Below are 18,605 nucleotides of genomic sequence, written 5' to 3' on the forward strand. Positions count from 1 at the left end.
GGGCCTGGGATGCCCCCAAGAAGCCTCCAAGTGCCCCTAGGAGACACGGGTCTTTGACCTTCCCACGAACAAAGTACAACTCAGTTCTGAGTAAATGTTATAGAATTTCTTTATTAGACAAAAATAGACTCTTTCCCCCCCTTTTCGTGTGATCCCACTGTGATCTCTCTGCTCGGAGGGGGAGGAGGGAGTGCCTTCTCCCCACACCTCTTCCCCCTCTGTCTGCCAGGCTGGGACCTGCAGCTGGGTGGAGCCGGCAGGCCCGCTCTCCCCTCCAGGCTGATTTTCTCTCCTCATGCAGGTGGGGCTGTCCAGATCAGCTCTGGGGTTCAACTGCTCGTGCCTCCTCACCCTTGACACACCCATCTCTGCCATCTGCTCACGTGCAAGGTCATCTCACAGGCCCATCCACTTGGCTTAGCAGGCTGGAGCAGGGAAGGAGAGCAGTGTCCCAGGCTGAGGCCCACTCCTCATTCCTAAGGGAGGGGCTGGCTCCTGGGTCGCCTGGGGCCCAGGCCAGGGGAAGTGAGGGCTGTGGGGTGCTGAGAGGTGCGCGGTGTTGAAGTGGGCTCTGAGCTTGTGGCCTTCCTTCACTTTCTCTGGCCCAGTAGGACTTTGGTGATGAAGGTGACAATGGCGCCTGCAGGCTGGTCTGGGTCAAGCTCTGCAAAGAGGTGACACACATTCTCCCAGGGACTTCCCGGCTTCTTGGCCACAAAACCGAAGATCCTAGGGGTACAAAGGCAGGGTGGGGCGGAGGCTCAGCAACCTTCCACAAAGGACTGCAAAGCCAGGGTTGGGGAGGAAGGCAGTGCCTCTGTCCCGTGGAGGGAAGAGACGGCACCCGTGGGGGAGGCTTACTTGGAGGTGGTCCCATCGGGGTTGGTCCATCTGCAGAAAAAGACACACTGTGAAGGAATGCACCCAGGGTCTGGCTGCTGAAGGAGGAGGTTTGGGGCAGGGGACTTTCTGGTCTGTGGGGCCTCATGGGAGCATGGGGCTGGCGGGGGGGGGGGGGGCCGGGAGTGTGGGGCTGTGGGAGCAAAGGGGTGAGAGGGAGGCTCACCGACGGTCCTGAGGATCAGTGCTGCAGAAGGTGATGCTGTTCACTGGATAATGGCGGCGAAAGAAGAGCCTGCGAGGAGGATTGTGGGGAGAGTCACAGCCAGAAGTGGGGGTCCCTAGTGTCCCCCAGGGGCTGGATCCACACACTCACTTCCTTTGGTTGTCTGTCAGCGTAATGCCCTGGGCTGAGACCTTGAAGTGGACGATGGCCGGGGTCGGCCGTGGGCTGCAGCTCAGAGCTGCAGAGCTGGCCCGGGCCACCGCTTGGGGGCCCGTCAGGGACTCTGTCTCCACTGAGGTCAGGTAGAGCACACTGCAGGCTGTGAGGGCAAGAGAGGGCTGGGGGGGAGCACCGGCTCTGCCCGCACCCAGGTCTGTCTGCCCCTATCGCCCACACCCCCAGCTCTTGCGCTTTCCCCAGCTAGTGCTGCTCAAAATTCCTGAGAATCCTAGCTCACCCGTTAGAAAGGCAGATTCTGCGACTCCCCCTGATCTACAGTCGGGAATGCTAGAAAGAGGCCCAAGAATCTGCATTTTAACAAACCTCCCTCCAAAGATTGTCATGTTCATGAATTTGAGGTCCTAGACTGACGACCCCCTTTCCCACTCCCACTGCAAATACAGGGACCCACCCACAGCAGGGCCTTTCAGTGGCCTGTGCCTCCATATGTAGTGCCCCACTTGGCGCCCAGGGAGAGAAGAGAAGGGAGAGGCCCTTACCAGCACCCTGACGTAGGAGGTCTGCTGCCGTGCTCATGTTGGCGGGCACTGGGGCCTCTGGGGTCTCCTCTAGAGGATCTGAGGGCAGTGGGGGCCAACAGGGAAGATCAGCAGGGGGTCGTGTTCCCCAGGAGCTGGAGAACTCTGTTGTCCCAAGGCAAGGCAGGCTGGGAGCCAGGACCCGGGGACGCTGCCTTGGGCTGCAGCGTGCGAGGGGAGGCGGGAGGGCAGATCACAAGCACCCACCTTTGCTGGGGATGCGCAGGCAGCAGGGCAGGGACAGCGGGGAGATGGAGTGCTGGGAGACCAGGGCCGACAGGCTGCCTGCAGGGGGAGGTGACAGAAGCCCTGAGGTGCCCACAGGTAGCCCCCCTCCCCAGCTTTCCCTCCACCCTCCTGAGACCCCCTCGGGCCCTGCTCCTCACCAAAGTAGGGCTCACTGGGACAGCCTTTGATCTTCACCCCTTTGGGCCCAGTCTCAATGAGAAAATGGCGGACCAGCTGTTCCAAGGGGTCCCCTGAGGGGAGGGGAGGAGGGTAAAAGTGGAGAGGAGAGAAGAAATAGGCTTTATCAGATTCCAAGTTCCAGCTTTCTCTTGTGCCGGGATTCTTTCCAGCGCCGGAGAGGTCACTTCCTGCCTCTCCCCACCAAGAGGTGGCATGGCCCACCCTGCCTTGTCATGCCTCTGGTACCTCCTCCCACTCCCTCAGGTTTGGGCATTCTTTACCTTTCCAGGGCTGAGCGCTGGGTGGAGGTGTGGCCACTTTGAGGGCCAGCCCATAGGCTCCTTGGAATGAATGACTGTCCCTGATCAGGAAGGCCCCAGGGTCCTTGTCCTTCAGCAGGGCAATGGCTGGGGGGAGGTGGGAGAAGTTTTCACAGTGGTGGATTGAGCCCCACGTAGCCCCTCTCTACCTCTGACACCCAAACTCTCTAGGCCTTTCACCCTGACAGGCGCGGTGTTTTGGGGCACCCGGGGATGGAATTTTAGAGTCAAATGGGTATTGAAAGTGTTGAGTTGAAAGCTCCTTGGGCCCAAAGCCCAGAACCACCTGCTAGTGAGAGACTCAGCCTGGGGTAAACCTGCTGACGCAGGGAGGAGGAGGCACCAAGAGGGTGTTAACTGGGAGGAGGGGTTCTTAAGCCAAGACCGAGCCCCAGAGGGTGGGAGGGGTGGGGCAGGTTGGCTTCTCACCTTGGTCACGGGACAGGTGTGGTTTGTACCAGAACTTGGACGTATCCTGGACAAACTTGACATTGCTCTGGCTCTCTTGCATAGGGGGCTCTAGGACAGGGAGGGACTGAGCTTGGCCCCATGCCCCTCCTTGGCAGACAGGGTTCTCCCAAGGGGGCCCTGCCCTCCTCAGGGCCTTTATACCTGAGGGTTGGGGAACATTATCCGGGAGCAGGGGTGCAAAGGTGACATGGTGACTGGTGCCTCTGGCTGGTGGTGATGCCTGCTCCGGGCCCCAGGGTCCTGGCTGTTGCCCAGGTGCCAGCAAATGGCGTTTCTCGGGAAGTGGGGGCTGGGTGGGGCCGTTGATGTCATAGGATGCAGCCAGGGGGAAGGCAGGCGTGGGTGAGCTCTGAGGTGGCTCTGGGCTGGCCACAAGCCAGGGCATCTGGGTGGGCACAGGAGTGAGGGGGGACCCATCCGGGCTATCTGGGGGCTCTCGAAGTCCCTGCCAGGGGGCATGGCGGAGGCCAGGCAGTGTGGTGGGCACAGGGCCCCGGGGACTGGCGCTGTCTGAGTGGCTCCCGGGGCTCTTCTCCTGAGGCCAGTCGGGTGAGCTGGGCGGGGAGGTGGGGGAGAAGGCGCTGGCGGCTGGGAGCTCAAGCCCGCTTCTTGCTGGCAGCTCGGGAGCCTTTTCAGCGCTTCCTTGGGGAATGGACGGCAAGGCCTCTCCAGGACTTAGTCTCTGCGTAGGCACCAAGGTGGGGGATGTGGTGTCCTGCCGTCGGGTGCTGCAGTTTGGGAGGGCGGGCAGGTGGTCAGTAACTTAGCAGGGCTGCAGAGCCCCCGTGTGAGCTGCCCCCACCCCCATCCTCAGTGCCGGAACAGCCCCCAGCCCCTCTGCACACCTTTCCTTGCCCTGGACTGGGCTGCTGGTGTGCAGGGGTGTGGAGGGGCCAGACAGCTCAGAAGAGGCACTGCACTGAGCATCACGGGGAGACCGAGGCAGGGTGCTGTGCCCACTGGGGGCCTCCCTCCAGGATGCTGGCTCAGGTGATTCTGTAGGGAAGGTGAGAGAAGGGGCCGTGAACCAGCGAAGTCCCTTCTGTCTGGCTTAGTGCCTTCTCACTCTGCACCTTCCCCACCATCTTCCAGAACCCTCCTCTTCCCTGGGCACTCCCCATCCCAGTGCCCTCACCTGCAGACGCCAAGGGTCCTGCTGGGGCCAGGTGCCCAGGCATCGGGTACCTGTCCCCTCCTTCTTCTGCAGGGATCTCGTAGCTCAGCTTCCTGGATTGTGGGTAGGGTGGGCTGCCCGGGGAAATGGAGCCAGCCCGTGGGGAGTGGGTACCAGAGCTGGAATATCCTCTAGAGCCCTCACCCGTAGAGCCACAGCTATGAGGCACCCGGCCATATGCTGGGCAGTAACTGGGAACCGCTCCTCCATAGCCATATGTCACCAGGGCAGGGTACCCTGGATGCCCATACCTGCCCTCAGGGCACATGGCATAGGAGCAGCCCTCATGCCCTTCCTCGCCTGCCTTGGGTGGCTTCAGGCAGCTGTAGTCGGTCATCGGGGCATGGTGATGCCCGCAGGCAGGCACCAGCAAGGGCAGTGGGTGGCCGGGCCGCACCGGGTGCAGGAGAGGCTTGCCAGCCTCGCCCGCCCACCCCTCTCCAGCCTCCCTCTCCAGCCGCAGCCCATATAGGGCTGCAGTGGGCAGCGCCAGCTTCTCCTCACAGGCGGGGCACGAGCACAGGGCAGGCATCCCAGGGTCCTCTACGATCACCACCTCCCGGTAGCCTGGGGAACGGTAGCCAAAGTCCCCATTGGCTGGTTTCCCCAGCTCAGGAGGGTAGGGATAGGGCCCCTCAGAGAGCGATCGGCAGAGGCGCCTCTTCTCCACAGAGGCCTCAGGGTAGCCCTGGGGGTGCCCCTCATAGCCCCCATAGGCCAGCTGCCGCCTGTCCAGGGTTCCCTCTGGCCGGTAGTAGCCCCCATTGGGGACCCCGCAGGGATCCCGGTAGCCCTGGCGGCAGGAGCAGTGGCGGCTGAGGCTGGGCCTGTGGCCTGAATACATTCCGAGGTGGGGGCCTCCGCCTGTGGGCGGCTGCTCTTCGTCATCTAGGATGGCCGTCTCGCGGCCGGCGCCCCGGCCCCCACCGGCCACTCCACAGCCTCCCAGGAGGCGGTCTAGCTCCTGTCGTTCAGCAGCCGTGGGGGGTGGCCGGCCAGGGGACTCGGCGGCCGGCTCTGTGGTCAGCGTGGACGAGTGGCCGGAGTCGCTGCTGACAGAGAGCATGGGGGGTGGAGGTGGCTCTGGAGAGGGCGCCGGTGGGCTCTGACGGGGGGCCCGCTGCACCTGGGCGTAAGGACTGCCATCCAGAGGTCCCCGGGTGTGTGTTGGGGAGCCTGAGTGGGGACAGGACCAGGGAGGGAGGGCAAGCGGGGAGAAGGGAGAGAGAGGGAGTTAATCAGAGGGGACGGGGGGCAAGGGGCTCCAGTTCAGGGGTGTCTCTCAGGGCGGGGATCAGCCTGGGAGAAAGGAGTGCACCCCTCAAACGTACACCTCCCCCCACCACCCCTGGGCCTGCCCCACACACCGTCCACACTGTCCTCGTGGTGCTGATTGAAGTTCTCGTAGGAGTCCCAGCGGACAGCAGGCTCTGCCGTGTTGTAGTCAACAGAGACCGAGGGGTCATTCCGTGGGGTGCTGCCTGTGGACCGGGCCACCCAGGTGTTGAGGGACAGGGAGACAACCTTTAGCCCTGGCCCAAGGCTTGGCTCTTACCTTTGATCTTCTCAGGGCTGGAGGAGAAGACGAACTCCACCGAGGCTTGGAAGGGGAACCTCTCATCTGTGGGGAGTGGGCGGTGAGGAGCCAGGCCACTGCTCCCCCTCACCTGCCCGCCCATTCCCCGCCCCCGGGCTCCCGCCCCCACATCGGTCTCCAACACACCAGCCCAGGCCTCATCCAGTTGGTCCTTGGGGAAGGTGAGCCGTGGTCCGTGGATGGTGCATGTGTGGAACTGGACACGAAACACCAGGGCCCGGTCTGTCCCCCGGCCAGCCTTGTGATAGCAGGTCACCTGGATGAGGGAAGGGATATCAGGGGTCAGGCCTCCCTGTCCACTCACGTCTCCTCTGTGCTTCCACCCTGGGGACTGTCGGGCCACAGTTCTGCCTGGCCTCTACTGCAAGGTGACCCCTCCCCGCTCTAGGGGACTAGCTTTTCACCCTCCAATCTGCCTTGAATTGAGGGCTTACCAGAGACTGTGTGCCAGGCAGGATACACCCCCCCTTGCACCTCCCCTTTCCCAGGACAGCCCCCTCACCATGACATCGCCTTTGAGGAGGAGGGCTGGCTCCAGGCTGATGCAAACCTGTTGGGGCCCAGGGCCTGCAATGTGACTGAGGAAGGTGGGGGGAGACAAGGCAGAGGCTCGGTCAGAGGTACTTGGGCTGGGTGGGGAGGTATGAAGAGTCAGGAGGGACTTGGGAGATCGAGGTCTGAGCCCTGAGTGACAGACCTTTAGCCTGAGCATCAGCCTCTCCATCTCTAAAACGGATTCCACGATGGCCTACGTTTTTAGGCGCAGTGCCAGGAGCTGGAGGGCCCTGTGTCTGGGGAGGCTGGAGGAACCGGAATGCCGGGAGCAGGGGCCTGGGAAGAGAGCACTCACTAGATTCCAGATGTGTAGACGAGCTGCATGGACTGGTAGATCTTGAGGAAGGGCTGGAAACCTGGGGGGGGGGGGGGACGGGAAGGAGAAGGCATGTTGGGGGGTACTGGGTGGAGGGGGTGGGGACAGCCCTCCCTGTGGGAGCACATCCCAGGCAGACTCACCTGTGCCAGGTTCAAAGGCTGGCAGCACGGGCACAAGCACGTAGTGCAGGAAGAGAGGGCTGCTGTTCATTCGGATGGAGCCGGACAGGAGACCGCTGAAGTAGGTGATATACCTGGTAGGGGGTGTGTCAGAACATAAGCCCCTTCCTCTGGAGGCCCCTCTGTATCATTTCAACTGTGCTCACCCCCTCCCACCCACCCTTGGAAGGCCTGCCCTTCTTAGCACTTCTCTCTCATCTTCCAGCTCACGAGAAAGTTCTTCCTTGCATCTAACCTCAATTCTTGCTGTCGCAAAGGTTTGTACTTGCTGGCCCCTCTGGCTAGCATGCTCTTCCCCCAGATCTCTGCTTCCCATCATAGAGATGGGTCCTGACTGTCCTGGAAATCTCTCTTTATGACAAGCTCCATGAGAGCAAGGGCCCTGTTTATTCTGAAATTTTAGCACCTGCCACAGTGCCTGATACACAGAAGGTGCTCCATTAAGGTGTGCTGCATGAGCAAGAGAATCTGGGCCTAGACGGCCACGGAGGGAGCTGCTCCTCCGGCCCATCCCTACCCAGGCTGCTCACCGGCGCTGGGAGGGCTGCAGCTCCGCGGCCACCTTGTCCTCGCAGAACTTCCTCATGGTAAGCGTAGCCAGTGCCTGGTCCGCCCTGGGGACAGCAGGGCCAGCGTGGGGGATTAGGGGCCGGTATCCATGCTGGCCTCTCAACTCTAAGCCCCAGGATAGGGAGGAGAGGTGTGATCCCCCAAGGCTAGAGCAAGCCCAGAGTGGCGGTGAAGAGGACTAGAAACCCCACAGACAGTCACTTTACTAGTTGCTGGGCCTCAGGCAAGTGCTCCCTGAGTTTTAGTTCCTCCTCTGTAAAATGGGGCAATGAGACCATGCTATAGGTTGGATTGTGTCTCCCCAGAAGATATGTACCTCTGAATGTGATCTTATTTGGACATAGGGTCGTTGCAGATGGAATTAGTTAAGATGTTATACTGGAGGAGGGATGAGCCCTTAATCCAATATGTTTGGTGTCCTTAGAAGAAGAGAAGAGACAGACAGACACATACACACACAGGAAGAAAGCCACGTGACGACCAAGGCAGAGAGTGGGATGACGCAACTGCAGGCTAAGGAACACCAGGGACTGCTGGGCACCACCAGAAGCTAGAGAGAGGCAAGGAAGGGCTCTACCCAGAGTCTAGGTGGGAGTGCAGCGCTGCTGACGCCTCGATTTTAGACTCCCAGCCTCCAGAACTGGGACAACAGATTTCTGTAGTCTCCAGCCACTTAGTTTGTGACACTTTGGTACAGCAGCCATAGGAAACAGATACAAATCCCCTGCTGGGAACTGTGGAGGATGGATACATGGGAAAAAGGAGGTGGAAAGGCCAAGTTTATGGTAAGTGGTTCTCTGAACACAGAGGTGGGCCTCCAGGGAGATGGGCTCATCAAGGCCAACTAGAGGCAGGGTCATTGGGGTCAGGGCCAATCAGGGGTCAGGGAGTCTCACCCTGCAGAGATCTTGCTGTAGTGCATGTAGGCAGAGACGATGACCCCAAGCTTGCCCTTGCTCCCCTGAGGGTAGAAAGATAGGGATGGAGGGCCTGCTGAGGCCCCAAGCTGAGGGCACCCCAGCCCTGTGAACCCGAGGTCCCCACTCACCTTGCAGTACAGTACAACCACGTGCTGTGGGTCAGCACTGAGCCACGTCTCCATGGCTTTGCAGATCGAACACAGCTTGTCCAAGGGGGGCGCGTGCAGCTCGGGCCAACCGAAGTCCTGGACCTAGGGGTGGGGGGGGCGCAGGGGTGCAACTGAGGGTGGGGCCCATAAGCCTGAAGAGGGATGGGTGGGGATGGAAAAGGGGCCAGGTGGAGGGGTAGGTCGGGGCCAAAGTCAAGAGACCCTTGGTTGTCCACAACAGGCTCAGCCCTTTCCTCACGGGCACAATGGGGTTGACACCCGCTGCACCATGCTTGGGAGTATCTCAAGAAGTCATCAGGGGAAGTGCCAACTGATATTATTAATAAGGAGGAGGCTGGGGCTGGTTGAAGTTGGGGGGGGGGGTTCAGTTTAATGGCTTTAATCCCCTCCTACCTTGGGGTTTAGGCGGGTCAGGTCATGCCTTTTCTCTGAAAGATTGAAGAGCTGCAAGTAAAGAGGGGACTTTAGACGGGAGTGACCTTGGGCAGCGGGCAGCAAGGCGCGGTCCCCTGCTGTGACCCCAAGCAGTCTTTCTCCCAAACGTGGACGGCGCTAAGGCCTGGCCTAGCTACGACAGCCCCCGCGGGGGCGTTCCCTATGGGCTCCAGCTGCCCTGAGGCCCCGCCCCCTAGGCAGGCGTCTCCACGAGTTTGACGTCAGGGAGCAGCTCCGCCCATCTGGGTTTCCCAGTCCTCTCATTGGCTGATTGAGGAAGGCCCCGCCCTCACCAGGTACTTGTCGCGGTGCTTGGATTGCAGCACGTGAGCCAGCTCGCGCAGGTGGCCCCGGTGTCGCTGCTCGTCGGGCCGCGCTGGGAAGGCAGCAGCCAGGATCCGCTCCGTCACGTAAGTGAGGTCCAAGTCCCAGCGGCGCTCCATAAGCGGGTCCAGGCTGAAGCTCCTGGGGAGGGGGCAAAGCCTGCGTCAGGCACGGGGGCGAGGCTCCCGGGGCAGGTGGGAGGGAAGGGCGAGGCCTCGGGGTCCTGAGGGTAGGTGGGGCCGCTCGGGAGCGGGGCGTTGCCCGGGAGAGCTTTGCTGGGGGCGCGCTGCTCAGGGCTGAGGCTTGGGACCACCCCGGCGCACTCACTTACCTGGGCAGAGTGCTGCGCTGCTTTGAGTGGTTTAGAGACTTGGTGGATCCCTGGTGGATGAGATGAGACGGTGCACATCTTTTGGGTGCCTCCCCATTCTAGGCTCCCCGCTGCAGAGTCCCATGAACTTTCATTCTCAGAAGAAACCTAGGTCCGTACTCCCAGAGCTACCTGCTTCCGCCCCCTCCTCCAGCATCACTTACCAGGTGTTCTATGCGCCTCACGGGGGCCGTGTTTCTCCGCTAGAGGGAGACAGAGGAGAAAAAGGGGGTGGTTAGGGCGGGGGTAGGGACCAGTCTGCGCCTGGGGATGGTGGAGAGGGCAGCGGGTCTCCTTGTGGGGGCTGCACCGGGCGAAGGGAGGGAAGAGGAGTCCTAACCCCCAGCAGGCCCAAGGGCAAGAAGATCAGAGGGCTCATTTTTTCCCCCTGCCCCTCAGAATGACCAGCACCCACAGCAGTCCATTCGAGCTAATCTCCTGGGGGCCCTCTCGGTGGCCACCGGACCTTTGGACACCTCAGCCAGGTTCCTTGCCACTCCCACCCCATCTCAGAGCACACTCACCAGCTCGGCAGGAGGCAAGGCCTGACAGGACGAAGTCACCTGGAAGGAGACCGAGTGAGGGGCTGAGCTCCTGCTGAAATGGGCTCTCTTTGGACTTGACCATGGGGCTACCCCTCAGCTTCGGGAAGGTGGAGGGGCTGTCAGCAGATGGGCGCACACTCCAGCTGAGGTTCCTCTATTTAAGGGAGGCTCCCCTCTGGCCTCTCGGTCCCCCACCCCTGGGCCCCCCACTTGTTGCTCTTGGCTCCCAGCCCCCTGCCCACACAGACCCCCATTCATCCAGCTGCGGGGCAGGAGTTATATATAGAGCCATGTAGGCAGGCCACGGCCAGGGACGGACACTGGCCTCTTTCACCGGGAGACCCCGCCCCTGGGCACACAGCTCCCCCAGGCCAACTCCAAGGCCCTGGGACCCCCCGCACTGCAGGAGGAGGATGAGGGAACCTCTTTAGAGATGGGGCTGCCTCAGGTCCCCGGTGGACAGTGGTGCTATCCACAGCTTGTACCTTCTGCCCGGCCTTTTCAGGGCCCAGGATGAGACCCACCCAGGCATCCTGAGGACCCTTCCCCAGAGGGAAGGCACAGCCCATCCGGCTACCCAGTCTTTGAAATCCTGCTCCCCCCCCACCTACCCCACCCTTCCTCCTCCTCATTCTCCTCCTCTTCCCCACCCCCATCCTCTCGCCAGCTGCAGCCTGGGCACAGCACCAAGACAAACGCAGTCTCCTGTCCACCGGCCTGGGCCAGCCCTCCAGGGGGTGGAGTAGGGTGGTTCTTAAAGGGCCCAGTACAGCACCCTCTCCCACTCCGGCAGGGGTTCCCCAGTGATGAGAGGGGCTGCAGGTTGATGCCAATGTGGTTGGAGAAGCCTGTTTCAGAGGAAAGGACTCTACTCCTCTTCCTCCAGTCAAGTACCCACCTTTGATTCACATTTTCTGTGTGTTGCCACCTTGCAAACTATAGAGGGATGGTGGGGAGAAGAGAGGGGTTAGCAAGTGCCTACTGGCATAGCCTTCCCCCATCTCCCCAGGCCCTGGAACCAGATCCTGGGACTTCCAAGACTGTTGAGATGGAATGGGGGAGCAGGGGCAGAGTTCAAGGGAAGTGTACGGCAGTGGGGTAATTACTTACGCTCAGGCCAGGGAGGGAGGGGGCCAGGGTTAATGTTCTAGGGTGGCTGGGGGTGAGGTGGAAGAGAGGGAGGGAAGTCCCCATCACAGGTCACATTGGGGAGGCAGTGGATAGGATTGGGGCTCCTGGGTTGGGGGAGTGTCTGTCATGGGGAGCAAGGGCTGTTTGGAGGGGAGGCAGGTCCCCATGATGGACACCCTCTTGGCACCTGTGCTGCCCAGTCCAGGGGGCAGCACACACATTACGGTTTATACTCTGTGAGCCTGCCCGCCAGAGTTGTACACACAGTGGTGCCGGGTGGAGGCTCTCAGGGTCACAGGACAGGGCACCTCACCTCTGCATGAGACACCAGTCCCGTCGATGGTCACCTTACACACCGCACAGACTGGTGGTTTCTTCCGGAAGACCTTCTCCCGGAAGCTGTGTGGCTCGGCTTTCCTAGGCTAAGGACGGAGGGACACACAGGCAGAGGCGTCAGTTCCCAAGTGGACACATCTCGGGCTCGCCAGGGTCTTAGCGCTGCACTGGTTTCTTTCCCCTCCCTCCTGACAGAGCCCCCAGACTCCTAAGACACACCTGGTCAGGGCTGTTTCTCGGCTCCTGTGGGCCCTGTCCTTGATGGTGTGTGGAATCTGGCCCCTTGCATAACCCCAGATGGGTCGGTTACCTCCTCTCTGAGGGACCACTCAGGCCCCTCATATGGCCCCAGGGTGTGAAACCCTCGTGGTCACTGCTGCCCAAGTGCTAGAGCTTTCTTCCTAATGGGGGCGTGCTCTCTGACTTGCCTCTATAAGGGGTCCCCATTTCTCCTCCCATTTTGCCTTCCCCAGAGGGAGGTCCCTGTGGAGAGTGAGCAGGAGGGGGTCCAGAAATGAACGTAAGAGGTCAGCCACGCAGCACCCAGACTGACCTGGCAGGGAGTGGCCTAAACCAGCCCTACTTCCCTGGCTCCCGCTGTCCCCACGCTCCAGACAGCTGACATGCCCTCCTCCCCCTGCTGTCAGAACAACATGTTTACTCATTGTGCATTGAGGCGCAGGCGGCAATTGTGCAGGAGGGGGTGGTAATGCCGGAGAGACAGGCAGACAGAGGCATGACATTGGGGGAAACACTTAGCTGCCTTGCTCCGTCGGGAGGCAGTGAGCACCCTGTCCCTTGAGGTTCAAGGGGGATTCCAGCAAGGAATGGGGGAAGGAGTGGACCAGATGCCCTGTTGGGCCTCTCCCTCCCACTGTGGGTTCACTCCGCTCATCCTCTGTCCATATTGCCTCCTCTCCCTTCTACCCATTTTTCTCTTCCCTTAAGTGTTCAAGCCCCCCACCCCTGCCTCATGATATTGTCTCATGTTGCCTTGAGCTGCTTCTTTTGGGGTAAGGCTGACAGAATATGGGGAAATGGAGAGATAGGCATCCCAGGCCCCCATCCTGGGGACCCAGGCAGCACTTTTGGTCTCTTGGCTGTCCCCCAAGCAGCTGGGTTAAACCCATCCTGAACTTTTCTGGACCAGTCTTGCTGGACCCATTACCTGGGTGCATTCTGACATTAACAGCAGGCACAGATGATGTCAGGGCAAAGCAAAGACCCAGGGTCTAAAGCACTTCTGAAACCTGGCCACCCCTCTCCCTTCGCCACCTCCACCCCATTTCTCCCAAACTTCCTAGCTCAGGGAAGGGGTCTGATCTCAGCTCTGCTCTGGGGCTCCCTGACAGTACCTGAAAAAAGTCCTACAATGAAGTATATGCCTGAGTGCAGGTTTAGGGGGCCAGGACCCCCAGGATTGGCCTCCATTAGAGCAGGGAAGTTGGAGGAGCCAAAGCGGACACCAGGCTCTGCTCTAATTCAAACTTGTGCTGCTCACACCACAGCTCTGGCCATTCCAAAGGGGCAGAGTAGTGAGGGGATTCGGGGCAAGGGGAAAAGGGTCTGGCCTGAGTCCTGGTTCCCTCCCCCACTGCCCACACCTCCACCCCTGTCCCTCCTCTGCCCAGCCAGCGGGCACTCCTACCCTGCTGGTGGCCCGGCTGCTGTCCCTCCTCCCCAGGGCTCTGAGCAGCCTCTCCACGGGGCCGCTGGACTTCATGATGTCCGGCGGCTGGCTGGGGTGCCGACTGCGGGCCTGAACAATGCTGGGGCCCGGCCCGGAGCTTCCTGGAAGCGGCCTGGCGGAGGCAGCCGCTTCCCCTGGGTGGAGGGCAGGCTGTCTGGCTGGTGTGAGGAGAAGCCCGGCCCTGGAAGTGGAGGGGAGTGCAGGCGGGAAAGGGGCAGGTCGCTGCTCCAGGAAGTGGGGGGGGGGGGAGGGAGGATGTGGGGGAGGCCAGGAGATCAGATTCCCAGGATCTACCCTGCTGGGAGTGTCAGCCCGGGATCTTTTGCGCCCCCCCCCAACCCCAAGCCCCCTTGCTCTGGAGCTGCCTCAGGCCCAGGGATCCACCCTATCCAGGGTACTGTAAGGATCCTGAGATCCAGCCCCCAGTGGGGTGGGGTGGGGGCGGGGTGGGAATTTAGGTCTCCTGCAGGGCTCAAGGGCCAGTGGGGAACACTGTGTCCCAGGCCAGGCCAGGCCGGTCTCCCAGCCTGAACTCTCGGGCTCTCAGGGGACCTCTGGTGGGGAGGCAGGGGGAGCTGGGAACCACAACCCCAGCCAGCCCAGAATCGGGAGTGCATCCTGAGGGGCAGGGAAAGTAGGACTGAGAGCCAGCTTCCTGCCTCAGTTTCACTGGTTGTGAAGTAGGAAAAGGAAAGCATGCACTGCCTCTCCCCCGCCGCCCCCATACACACTGGAAGGCCTGATTCCAGCCACAAGATTATTCTGCCCACAAGAGCGAGCCAGACTCCTGCTCCAGCCTAAGGCATTTGAGGCTCTTTTCCTGAGAGCACCCCAGCTGCTCTGCTCCTGACAGTCCTGTCGTCATCCCTGAGCTTGTTCACGCCAGCCCTCCCAGGTCCCTAGCCTCTTTTTCCAGCCCTGCTGTGTAGGCCCTCTACCCAGGCCCTAGGGCTGGGCCCTATCCCCCCTGGCCCCCAAAGCCTGAGTACTACCTTCATGGCTCTCCTAGCTGTGCTCTCCTTCCTCAGCAGCTGTCCCAGGTCCTAAGGACTGGACAGGAGGCTCCCCCCACCCCCCACATACTCCACCCCCCTCTGTGGGCCTCCTACCTCCCTCCTGGGAACATGGCCAACTTCCTGTCCCAAGAGTCAAGGGAAGGAGGTGGACTGGGGCCTTGGAAGTGGGGGGCGGGGAGGGGCAGTAATGTTCCAAAAATAAATGGGGTCAAGGGCCAGGGGGTCCTCAGCCCCAAGCCTTGGATAGCAGCCCTTTGACCTGACCGGCTGGAGCTGTCACTTGAAAGAATGTGCAAATATGCCTCCCCTCATTTGCATGGTATTTACTGAATGTACCAGAGCTCAGTCTTCTCCCACCCAGTCCTTAGACTTCCCTTTCCCTCCTTCAGGCCCAAGGGACTGGTCTATTCCGGCCTTCTCTGGGATGAGTCCCCTTAGGAGAGACCACTCAGGACACTTCTTTGGACTTGCCTGGCACGGGCCTGGCCTGAGGCTTTGCCCTTGAAGATTTAATTCTCCTTCCAAGTCAGGAAGTCTGTCCCCAGGGTACCTTGGCCAGAGGGAGGTATCTCCGAGGCCAGGCTTGGGCCCCTAGCGTGTAACTGGAGAGGGGCGCTGGCCCTGCAATCCCACCAACCCTGGCCGGGTCCCAGGACATTCCAGGCCCCTGGCCAGTGTGGGCAACTGGGCCTGGCCTGGTCCAGTCCACAGCCTTGCTGTGGGGAGGGGAAGCAGTATGGTGGGTGTGTGGATTGGGGTGGCCTTTCTCTGCCCCTTCAGCATGCTTCTTTCTACACCTGCTGCCTCCACAGGGGCTGAAGTCACCTCACCTGTAGTTTCCTCGTGGGGGACTCATTAACCCCTGTCTTGGGGGGGGGCCAGGGAAGAATGCCTTTGAGTCCCTCCCTGCTCTGTGGGGGCACCTCTGTAGTGAGATGGAGAACGGGGAAACAGGGTTGAGAGGAAAAGGAGCTCACCAGGGCAGGGCTGAGGCATGGCCAGACCCCGTAGGACCCTTACCCTACTCCTGCCTGGAACATTCCAGAGCCTGTCAGTCTCTCCCCCAGCTTGGCCCCCTCTCACTCCGAAGCCTTGGGTTTGTTTGGAGAAACCCCTCCACCCACACTCCCCCTTCCTGGAAATAGCTGTGGTTGGATGAGAGGCTGGGAGCCCAGCCGTGGAGGAGGGGTGAGGCCCGGAGAAGGAGAGAGGGAGAGGCGGGATATATGAGTGTGCCCTGAGGGATCTAGAGAATTGAGGGGAGAAGCAGAAGGGGGGCGGAGGAGTGGGGCTGGAAAATCGAAATCGGCCTCAGTGTCCCAGAAGTGAAGTAGAAAACGAAAACCCACGCGACACTCTCCTGGGCCAGGACGGCAGTTCCCGCCCAGGTCCGGGGCCCCGCGTGTCGGGGCAACGTGCACCCCGTGGCGGCGAGTGCGCCCGAGGCGCTCGAGGGCGGGACGGCGGTGGGACCGCCGGCCCCGACCCCCGCTCCCCTTCCCGGCTTCCCGCTGCCCCGACCCCGGCCCCAGCTCCCCCCCAACGGCGGCCGCCCTGCGCCCAAGCGCCTCTGGGCGGCCCCGCGCCCCCTGGCGACCTGCCCCGGCCCCGCCCGGCCGCCGTGACGCGCAGGCCGCCGCCCTCCCGCCCCGCGCCGCGCGGCCACTCACCTGAGGGGGGCGCCCGGCGGGGCGGGGGCGCGCTGGGGCGGGGCAGCAGCAGGGGGAGCCCCCGGACCGGCCCATCCTGCCGGCCCGCGCCGAGCGGACGCTGCGGCGGCAGAGGAGGCGGGAACGGGCGCCGCGCTCGCCAGGGCTCCCTCCCGTGCCCGCCGCGCCCCGCGCCCGCCCTCGCTCCCTCCCGCGCTGCTCTCCTCCCTCCTTCCCGGCTCCAATCCCCACGTTCCCCCGCTCCCCGCCCCTCGGCCTCCTCCTTCTCCCTCTCGTCCTCCCCACCTTCTCCTGCGGGCCCACACGCCCGGGGCTCGGGGCGAGGAAGGCCGCGGCGACTGGCGGAGGGGCGCTTGGGCGCAGGAAGAGAGCGGGATGGGGAGAGTGTGAGGAGGCGGACATGGAGGACGCAGAGCCTGGGAGAGACTAGCCGGCAGGACGCAGCAAAAGCAAAACAAAACACAGGAGCCAGACAGACGCAGAAGAAAAGCGGCCATAGGTCCAGAAGGCATTAGAAACAGGCTCTCAGCCGCCCCCTCCACAGGGGAGTATTTGGGATTGAGCCTGACCCCAAAGTCAGAGGAACCACCTACCACGGGGCGCCAGATTCAGATAAAGATACCTGCTGCCCCTTGTGTCCTCAGTCGCTGGACACCCTTCCCTAGTCCTCTGCCACAAGGGAGACGTCTAGGCCACTTACTGTCCCCAAAGGACTCACAGCTAAGGATCTCCACCTCAAGTTCAAGCTCTCACCCCCTAGGCAGCTCCAATCAGCCCATTCATCGCTCTGCTTTGGAACTGGGCCGTCATTTCCACTCCCTGACTCTTATCTATAAAGAACGTCTTCCTCCTATTTAACTCAAGTTGCAGGTTTCCCAATGGAGATGGAAGTTCATTCAGTCTGTGGTCTAAACCTCATTCCCTTCTTTTGCAGTGTCAGGATCTGGTACTGGATAGAAACCAATGGGCCGTGGGGTAATTTGAGTTGGGTCACCCTGGAGGGGAAGATAGAGGGAAGGGATGTCTTTCTAGAAACTGAATCTATTCCCATTCTCAGATTCACCAGTATTCTCTAGTATTGAGTACTTCCTGAAACTCCCTCCTGCCCTCCCCACCCTCCCCACTAAATTTTCCATGATGAAAACTGGTGTGTGTTGGTGTGGATTCTGAAAAGCCAGTGCCCAGGGCTCAATGTCCAATGTCTGCTCAAGGCAGCCAGTACCATCAGCTCTAAAGCCCTCTGTCTCTCCCTGTCTCAGCTCTCAACTGGGTCGTCTGTGCTCATCTTGCCTTTGGCAAAGGCTGGGAAGTCTGTTTCTGATCCCAATCTGGCGGCTGGGGAGAGGCATGGTGACAATACAAGTCCCTCAGAGACCGGCATTTGGAAGGGGTGGGTGTGGCTGGGACTGGGGAGCCTAGAGTTTACTGCTCTTGGCGGAGTTGATGTCCAGTAGGTGGCCAGAGTCTCGGAGGTTAGAGCAGTGGGAACCACTGGGAGCTGGAGGGAGGGCTGGAGAGTTGAAATGGGGTGCGGGAGGGAAGAGATGAGGAGGCACCGGGAGGAGGAGAGGCAGGAGTTTCTGGTAAGCCCCAAAGAGAGTGACAGGGATCAGAGGCTAACTGGAAGGGGGCAGGGTTGAAGGTCATTCTGTGTATTTTGGTAAGATTTGATTATGATTATACCTCGAGATACCCGAGGTATGGAATTTTGCTCATTTCTTTGTGGAGTCTTAGCTAGCTTTTAAAAAATCTTGTCCTTCCCAGAGTTCATTCGGGGCTTTGGCCTGCTGCCTGGGATGCCTGTGGAAGGGGGGGTAGGTTCTAATTTTTTTTTCCCCCTGAGTTTATTTAAGTAATCTCTACACCCAGTGTGGGTCTCGAACTCACTACCCTGAGATCAAGAGTTGCATGCTCTTCCTACTGAGCCAGCCACATACCCCAAGTTCTAATCTTTAAAAGTACCAAGGAGAGACTGGTGCTCAGAAAAGAGGCACTTGATTGGATTTCAGAGAGGTGGGCAGGGCTAGAGCCCCACTCATGCTGGTATTGTCCCTAAGAGGAACTTCTGAGGTTCCAAGGAATTGGGAGAGTCATGAGTGGCTGAACTTTCAGCTCAGACTTGATTCCTGCTCTCAATCTGGGGACCAGGGGCTGAGGGGGCTGCAGGAGGCAGCCTGATGAGGAAGGTTGAAGAGTAAAAAATTATACATAGGAGGTGGCTTGGTGGGAGTGAAGTAAAAATGGGTGCCTATGGAGCCAGCCAGCCATCCTGACTACCAGTTCTGAGCAGCAGAAGGAGGGGAAAGGGAGAAGGGAGACAAGATGATGTTAGTAAAGGTGAAACAGCATTTCAGGAGCAGTATCATGACCCCTCCCTCCGTGCAGGTTTTCTTACCTTGACTATGCAGAGGGCAGCCCATCCTGGGACTGAAGGCTGAACCCTCTCTTCCAAGGTCTGGGGTGATCCCATGCCTGTGACCGAGTGTGCTCAGATCCTTGGGGTGGGGGACTATGGGAGGGCTTTGAGGGGCATAGGCTATCCTGGCTGGAAGAGCACTGGGTCAGGAGGATTTGAGTGGAG

At 60.7% G+C, this 18,605-nt stretch overlaps 1 protein-coding gene across 4 annotated transcripts; it reads right to left on the reverse strand.

The window, feature by feature from the left end:
* Positions 1 to 84: 84 nt before the first annotated feature.
* Positions 85 to 18,605, reverse strand: TNS2 (tensin 2). 4 transcript variants are annotated; one of them, XM_039255109.1, is made up of 29 exons: positions 18,420 to 18,605; positions 11,626 to 11,734; positions 11,080 to 11,117; positions 10,161 to 10,199; positions 9,801 to 9,839; positions 9,598 to 9,647; positions 9,236 to 9,407; positions 8,901 to 8,951; positions 8,466 to 8,588; positions 8,314 to 8,378; positions 7,378 to 7,461; positions 6,809 to 6,921; positions 6,645 to 6,705; positions 6,297 to 6,372; positions 5,921 to 6,050; positions 5,753 to 5,818; positions 5,565 to 5,627; positions 4,159 to 5,373; positions 3,869 to 4,019; positions 3,165 to 3,751; positions 2,982 to 3,071; positions 2,514 to 2,639; positions 2,211 to 2,303; positions 2,032 to 2,109; positions 1,786 to 1,863; positions 1,217 to 1,385; positions 1,067 to 1,135; positions 862 to 891; positions 85 to 729 (listed from the first exon to the last, which is right to left on the reverse strand). In XM_039255109.1, the coding sequence occupies exons 1-29, from the start codon at positions 18,492 to 18,494 to the stop codon at positions 591 to 593; spliced, it is 4,179 nt and encodes a 1,392-aa protein (XP_039111040.1). In that variant the 5' UTR covers positions 18,495 to 18,605; the 3' UTR covers positions 85 to 590. The 4 variants fall into 4 exon arrangements, with proteins under 4 accessions (XP_039111040.1, XP_039111038.1, XP_039111039.1 ...); XM_039255107.1 differs by having other exon boundaries at positions 5,565 to 5,678; XM_039255108.1 differs by lacking the exon at positions 18,420 to 18,605 and adding an exon at positions 13,297 to 13,389 and having other exon boundaries at positions 5,565 to 5,678.

The sequence above is a fragment of the Hyaena hyaena genome, unplaced genomic scaffold (assembly GCF_003009895.1).
Source record: "Hyaena hyaena isolate Hyena2069 unplaced genomic scaffold, ASM300989v1 scaffold_510, whole genome shotgun sequence".
NCBI classification, from domain to species: Eukaryota; Metazoa; Chordata; class Mammalia; order Carnivora; family Hyaenidae; genus Hyaena; species Hyaena hyaena.